Source organism: Mesitornis unicolor, unplaced genomic scaffold (genome assembly GCF_000695765.1).
Source record: "Mesitornis unicolor isolate BGI_N332 unplaced genomic scaffold, ASM69576v1 scaffold11221, whole genome shotgun sequence".
Lineage (NCBI taxonomy): Eukaryota > Metazoa > Chordata > Aves > Mesitornithiformes > Mesitornithidae > Mesitornis > Mesitornis unicolor.
Window position 1 is genome coordinate 4,259 of NW_010163121.1, and position 8,119 is coordinate 12,377.

At 42.1% G+C, this 8,119-nt stretch overlaps 1 protein-coding gene across 1 annotated transcript; it reads right to left on the reverse strand.

The window, feature by feature from the left end:
• Window positions 1-1,171: 1,171 nt before the first annotated feature.
• LOC104534031 lies at window positions 1,172-1,871 on the reverse strand. The gene is given in 2 exon segments (XM_010193829.1): window positions 1,172-1,505; window positions 1,507-1,871. Coding segments are annotated over 2 exon segments (699 nt in total).
• Window positions 1,872-8,119: the final 6,248 nt, after the last annotated feature.

An 8,119-nucleotide genomic window follows, 5' to 3' on the forward strand; every position in this document is an offset into this window, starting at 1 on the left:
TTTGGGAAACAAAACAAAACACTTGCTGAGTTCTCAACGGAACCGTCATTAAAATGATGGGATAATCCAGTGAGTGTTTATTTTGTGCTCTTTTGCCCAGGCATCCTTGGCCTTCCAAGCATTTATTCAGGGGCTCAGTGAACACGAGGGGAACAGCTCCAATGGTTGGCATTTCTGCCAGTACTGGCTGTCCAGGAGAAAAAGCTGGCTCTCCCGGAGTACTGAGAGTTTGAGGCTTTGGGGTTAAAGTTGGGAGTTTAGGACAAAAGGCATTCAGCCGAAGGCATCCATTTATCCCCTAGCAATCATTGTCCCAAGTAACTGCATCTCAAAAGCGTTGTACCCAATGTGGTTTGTGAGGTTTCAGAAATTGCTCTAAGAGCCCATTAGCTCGTTCCATGATCCCGTTGGCTTGGGGATAATAAGGGGTGTGGAATACCTACTTGATTCAATCCTCCCTTGCCCGTTCCTGCACCTTGGCAGCAGTGAAATGGATGTCATTGTACTGATAAATTTTAACTCCAGGTTACAGTGGGATCTGAGTTAGTTCCTGTGCCAAGACATGATGTGTTAAAGTGGGAGAACATTTGTAATCCTGAGGGAGGCAAGTGAAAGTATACTGTTGTCCCTCCAATGTAAATGCAAAATGATCATGGTCACTCTCCTGCAGAGGAACCATAAAAAACATGTTTCACATTGATTGTAACCATGACTCAGTGAGCTTGTTCCTGGATGAGTAAGATAAGTTCAGCTATATTGGGTAGCTGTAGCTATATTCAGCTACATTGCCGCTGTCAAGGGGCCAGTATTAGACTGGGGAAATCCTTTCTCAGGCCCCCAGAGGCAGGAGATAAGGCTTAATGCTAGTTAACCAAGAAGGAGGAAGCAGCAGTGCAGCTTGCAGCAGGCACATTTCTGCACAAGATGTTTCAGTTTAGAAGTAACTTTTTGCCCCAACCACCTTTCCACGAGCTTTTCCAATTTCGGGGTCAGAAGCCCATCCATCAGGTCTCAGGGAATACCTTTCTGAAGCCCCAGCTGCCACCATCCCTGTCAACTTAGGGGCCTCTCCCTCCTGGGATAATTGCAGAGAAATGGTTTAAAGTCCTGAGTCACCCCAATCGGCAGTTGCTGCTCATTAACTCTTTCTACAGTCCATACAGCCCTAGTTTTAGTCCTTTGGCACAATCCAATATGGCATGGGGCCATATTTTCTCTCAAAATTAATCAGTTCCTGGACTACTTCCCCCCACATCCACACTTTCCTTCCTGATCTCTGACTGGGGGTCACCATCCCCTCCAAAGCAGCTGTAATTCTCTCTCCTTCATGAGTGTTTTCAATTTTTCCTTGTAATTTAATCCCAGTGGGTTTTAGGGAATTGGGGAGTCCTCGGATCAGAGGGGTCATTCTCTCTGGGTCCACAGGCATCATCATCATCAGGGAAGCCTGGTTAAGTTTGGGCTTCTGGTCATACATCATTTGGAGGCAGGCTGCCTTTTGCACTTTCCACCAATAGATTCACTGTGCCTGTTATGACAAGGGGATCTCCTCTCTCCGAGGGATTCAGACCTCCAGCCCAATACACTGCCCTCTGCGTTAATGACCAGGGGGTTCAGCAATTGCTGGTAGTTAAAAACACACCCAGACCCCAATACCCTTCTGCTTCTTTCTCTGATAACAAAATTGCATCTCCACTTGACAGAGATACTCTCCACACATATTCCATCCCTGATTCCTTTGGATATCTTGCAAAATCCTTCTTCAATTTTGCTAATTCAGTTACGGTAAATGGAACGTCTTTAGCCACAACTTGAGGATGGTTAAAATAATTGTCTTTATATGAATACTCTCTTTTAATCAAAGGGCACATGTGAGGTAAGAGTATTTATGGTTTTTTTCGCCCTCTGTAAATTGCCCTGAGGCTAGATTTGCCTAATCTTTCTCTCATGTAGTTTCACTTCTACCTCAGCATGTGTATCAGCTTCCTTCCACAATTCTTCCTTTAATGCTTTTTTCAGTATACTGTTTTGATTTCTCTCCTCTAACATTTGCTTGGTATCTGCTAGTTGTTCTTGGAAGGATTTAACCAGCATTTTCAAGCAGTTTATCATGTCATCAGATTGAGACTGTATCTGTCTTCTCCTGTCTTCCACTGCCACTGCAAGACTCGCTCACAAAACGGCACAAATTATGGCTTTTCCCTTTCCTGATCCCACTTTAGCCTCCTTCTGCAAGATCTTAATCTTATGCACTAGGTCCTGTGGTAAGAACCAATTATTTTTTGCCCAGTCTCACCCTTGGGAACACAGATGAGAGTGATACATCTCTAAGAAATCATCTAGTTTGTCTAAGTCCCCACTTGATGAGGGGCCAGATTCCTGAACATGCATACTTGTATGAGTACTCATTTCACCAGAGACGGGTCACTACATCCTGAGACGATCTCACTTTAAATTTTCTACCACAATAACCCCCTTTCACTCTCAGGAGGCCACACCTTGCAAGTTTCTAAATGAGATACCAAATTTCTCGGGGAGGCCACACCTTATCAACACTTCTACCCCAAATCTTCCCCAAAAGGCCACACCTTAAAAGTTTCTTTCAAGCTTTCCAGTCATTCAATTCTATTGCTTCATCCTTCTCCAGCTGTTTTCCTTGCGGACAAACAGAACCGCGGATCTGGACTCCGCACTCGCTTCGTACCAAGGTACATTTCAGCCACACACACATACAGGAGTCTCTGTAAAGCAACCGGGCACTTTCTGTTTTCCAAGAGTCCCACTCTGACACCAATTAACTGTCACACTCCGGTCAAAGACCAGGACAGTGATCTTTGTTCAAATTCCCGGAAACAGAATTAAGACTCAAAACCAAGTAGCTTTATTTGCCCAACAGCTGGTGCCCAAATAAGAAAGGAGAAAGAGAGAGAAAAAGAGGAGTGAAAGAGTTACCACCATGGATCATTGATGCTTTGTCAGTCTGATCTGTTGTCCAGTCTGGTGGGAGAACATGCATTTTGTCCTTGCGTTTCTTCCGCTGTTGCTTTCTGTATGCTCCCTTCTGTGCGGTTTTTTTCATGTTGCTTGTTTTTGGCTTATACTGGCTGTTTTGTTACATATTCATTAGTTTCCACAAACCATTTAGCACATTCCGTGAACTGTTTTGCCTAACCGCCCCCACCACTCGGCAGTGGTACACATGCCCAACACTGTTGCTTGGGCATCTCAGACCCCAGGTCTGGGCACATGTGTTTGGGTTAAATTAGACTCCTTGGAAGTGGTGGCAGTGGTGCAACAGCAATGTTGAGACAATAGCTAATATAGTCTCTGACATAGCTCCAAGGGCAACTTGGCTTTAGAAGGCCAGCACACTTGCATAAACGAGCCTGGTGCTCCCACAAAGTTTCTTAACTAGCTCTTTCTCCTTAAAACTGTGGTGATGTCCATTACATAGGCAGACCTCCGCGAGCACGTTAGCCAGCAGGTCACAAATGCAGCACTACAGCACAACAGGGTTTGTTCACAGGGGACAAAACACCTCTGCCTCTCTCTGTCAGCTACAGTAACCCCAAACACAGGCTGTAAAAGTCTCAGCGCTTCATACACAATCACCCAAAGAATGTCGACTGCAATTGTGATTTCTGTGACGAGGGACAGCATAACAACCTCCTCCTCCCTCATGCTCAGAGCACACATAGGTCTGGGCACACCATTGTGAAACAAAATATGGTGCATCCTCCACACCTTTCTTCAAGCCCTGAATATCATCCCTGCATCTGCCCTAGCTCTCATGCACACTCACTTAGACAGGGCACACTTGCTACAGAATACAATTCATTTCATTAGGCTGTGCCCTTTCTAGCTTCATCCTTACTCAAGACATCACAAACAGTTTTGCATCAGTGGAAATAACAACAGCCCCTAAGTTAGGACTATTATCTGCTCACAAACAACTTTGCAAAATCCTGGTAGTCAAGTTGGATCTCTTATGCTCTGACGTGCTTCAAACTGAAGCAGGAAATTCTAACTTAGCAAAAAGCATATATTATCATTATTTCTGGACAGCTTTTAAATTGTAAAAAGTAGCCATAACAAACAAAAAAGTAAATAATTCTGAAGAGATTTCCATGAATATGATACAGTAATAAAATGCTGTATAAGAAATGTTTATCTAGATCAACTGTGCTTGCCTCTGAATAGTTGCAAAATAATGTAGGAAGATAAAACTACATATATTTCCAGTGAAAACAAGGAACTGGAAAGCTAATTTGTCCTGTTCTAGTCTTGAGAAACACATTTAACACCATGTCATTACCACAACACATCAGGAAAAAATCCCAACCCACCAAATCTTTTGCAGGTCCTTTGTGAAGCCTTTTGGTATCATTCACAGCATCCACACTAGATTTTCCCTACGCTATATCCAGAAAGCTTTCTAGAATTTTTTGAAACAATGTTTTTTTATTTAAAACCTCCTACTGGCTTGAATCATAGCCTCCTGAAGTTATGCTGTATATGAAAGCCCGCAGATAAAAGCATGCCAATACTGAATGTAGAAACAACTCCCTTGCAGCTTTTGAAGGTGACATTATCTTTGGAGAGGAACAAATACGAAGAATTCAGAAATATTTCAGCAGTAAGATTAGATTTGGTGTTTTGTGGAACCTGGCTTTGTTTTCACACAGTTTCAAAAAAAAAAAAAAGTATAATTTCTCAGTGACATTCCACAATTATAGCGAAAACAGCACTAGTTACAAATAGATTTTCTCTCTGTAGAATTCTGTTTTCTAAAATGAATGTAAAGCTTTACAAAAAGTTCTTATTTTTCTGATGCACTGAGTTATCAATCGAAACACAGTTTCTGTAATATAGATTTTGAACCCCAAACCGCTTAAAAGTCTTGCCTGGCAGATTAAAGTAACCTGTAATCTCTTAATTTGCAGCTTTTCACTATACACAATCAGTGTGTGATTGTCAAGTTATGTACTTACACAAACAAGAAAATCTGAATTCTACAGTTGACCTGAAACCAAATGTTCTGCCTGGATTTTTACCCTAAGTAACAGTGTTGGATCCGGTATGATTACATATTTGCACGTAAAGCCTGAATCTCACATTTACACAGGTGCCTGACTTTTCTGACACCAGATAACTCCTCTTATTTCAGTCAGGATGAGGGCTGCCTGCCAAAATTGCTCTTCCATCCAGGTTCTCTCCATAAGTGGATTTTTCACACACACAGAACAGCAGCCTCATACAAGCTTCCCAAGCAGGCATAGACATGAATTATGGCATCTTTAGCAAAACACCCCTTGCTTCATTCTTTTAAAAAAGGCAAAGGTGCCTAATTGCAGGTAACAGAGAATTGCAAGTGGAAGCTGATGTTCCTCTGACCTTTACAGCTAAACATTTAATCACCAGAGAGGTGCATCCTGTCCTTGACTTTTCCTACAGCCACTCCCTCATCCCCAGACATGAATTTCATTCTTTAGTACCCAAATCTCACCTGGCTGGAATAGAAGCATCCCCAACCCAGCGCAGGACTCAAAGTGCCATTCTGGGGTAAGGCACCCAAACAGGCTGGGAAGCTCGCACTCTGTCACTTTGTGGATCCAGCCATCACATACAGCAATGTAAATCTACTGAACTCAATTGACTAGATGAAGTTTTAAGCTGAGCGGTAAATGCTGATTCTGCTTCCTCCTCTCTGAAAAATTCAGCAGCTGGCCTCAAGTGAGCTATTAACACAAGCAATTTTATTGTCTTGATATTTTAATTTGATGCAAAGCAAAACTTGGAAAATGTAATAATAAATAGATAAAAGGTACTATGGCTATTGCTAAGCTATTATATAAATCTGTATCACAACATATGATAAAGTTACTTGCAGTGTGGTTAAGTACTTGCTATGATCTACTTAAAGGCCATCACCATCTCAGATTTTTCTGGTTTGAACTTTGGAGTTTCATTAGAAATGGTTGAAGCATGCTTCAGAGAGACAAAGTACCTTCTCTCCTCTTCATTTAACATGTGTATGTGTTCTGTTTCAGTTTGAGAATTATTTCAACAGAAAATACTATAGTTCAGAGCAGTTAAAATACCAGAAGTGGCATCAGCTCACCTTTTCCTTCTCTTGTGCAGCCTCCATTAACAAAGATCTAGTATTTGGCATTGAAAAAAAATTTACAAAGATCAATGTATAGAAGTTAATCTGTTGCCAGGCCCTTGAATGTCATTACAAAATTTAATGCATACACTGAGGTGGCACAGGATAGGTATGGAGATACTCAGTTACTTGCAATGCATTGCACCGTTCACAGTATCTACATTTTTATGTACCAAATAATAACATTGATTCCCTCAGCCACATTGCTGAGTTCTTCAGCAGCTGCATGTACTACCTGAAGCATCAGTTGTGTAGTGTTGGAAAGTTATGAAGAGTATTCAGAGTTTGGGATGCAATTATTTTAACACCAGTCATTTTTTTTTCCCCAAATAGATTTTAACATGTCTTTCTGTATTACTGCTCCTCTACCACATTTTTCTCTTACTGTAACTTTCTTCCATAGGTCTTTTTAAGGGCTGAAGCTTTACGAGTGGGTCAGATCTAAGCATGTCGAAACCTGTTTGCTCAATTTGAAAACAAAAGTTACAGACTGTAGTGCTTTCTTCCTGGCCTGATAAGCACTGCCTAACCTGGCATAGTAGTGGTAGGGTTCTGGCACGTAACACCGAGTTTGAAAAGCTGCATTATCATTACTATGAACAAGAATTTAGATGAGGAAAAATAAGTGTCTTTTTAGTTAGTTTAAAATGATAGTTGTGACAAACTGAACTGTAATTCATAATGAAAGGGCCACCAGTCTCTGGATGGACACTTAATACTGCAGTCCAGTACTACAGTCTTTACATTGGAAGAAGTGGTAGGAGTTCCATTATGCAAAGGGAGGGCTAGTTAGTACTCATACAACACGAATTTGCTCTCTACTGCACTTCCCTGTCCCTGTCAGCAGCATTCACTGCTAACACTCTTATAAGGCAGCAGTCTACAGTGTAAAAACCACAGTGAACAAAGCAGAATAGAGGAAAAATACCCTTCACTGTTTTTACAGTTTCATGGTTTCTCTGTGCTCTTGGTATTTGTCTCAAAATTTAGTTATTAATGTAAGAAATTCAAGTTTCTTATTTCATAACCTATAATAAGTAGGTCAAACTCACTGTAACAGTAAGACAATGAGGCAAAAGTAGTTTGTTAATGTAATGCTACCAGTTAGCTTCAGCATAAAAAAAACTGCAACAAGCACCAAGAAATGTGCTCTTGCTTTACAACAGTAAATTCTACTGCTTAAAAATCACAGAAAACCAGCTTAAAATAAACGAAGTACTGCTATATCTGATAAAGCTAAAGCCTTTATAGTTTCAAGTAACCAGATTCCTGAAGGATTCAGTAAAGGAGGCACAGTGGCTACTTGGAGATTTAAAAACTGAACAGATGAACCACTTCATGTTTTTACCAGCTAAAGCCAGGTCGGTGTGTGCCACTGAATTTCCAAATCATTCTGTGCTACCACCGAAACTTTCAGTGATCAGCCGCAGCCCCTCTTACTCGTAGAGGGGCTAAAGCCGCCACAATTCCATTTCCTGTGGTCGTGAAAGCCTTCCACCCAAGTGGACCCGCAGCCTCCCTGCCTCCAGCAGTTTGTGCTCACCAGCTGCAGAACTAGACTGCGTCTCAGTTTCAAAGGACATAGGCTAGAAACGTAGATTTTAAGGTACCATTTTAGTAATCGCAGTATAAATACCTGAACAGCTGTAATTTATTGGGAGGGTAAAAAATAAACAAGGACACGCCACAAAAAGTAGTATACTAGAATTAGTAACCTGCACTAACTTCAAGTACTATGCGCCTGAAAAAACTCCTGAAATTCCCGACGCGCAGCCTGTGGAAGCCCGTAAGACGGCGTCGGCGCCCTGGGGCAGACTCCGCAGTCATTTAGCGCTCCTCCTACCCCCGCTCTTACGCTCCTAGGACCTGTGCCTGGGGAACCGGTGCCAGGACAGCCCCATCAGGACAGGACAGCCCCAGCCCTGCACCGCTTAACACCGCGAGGAAGGGGGG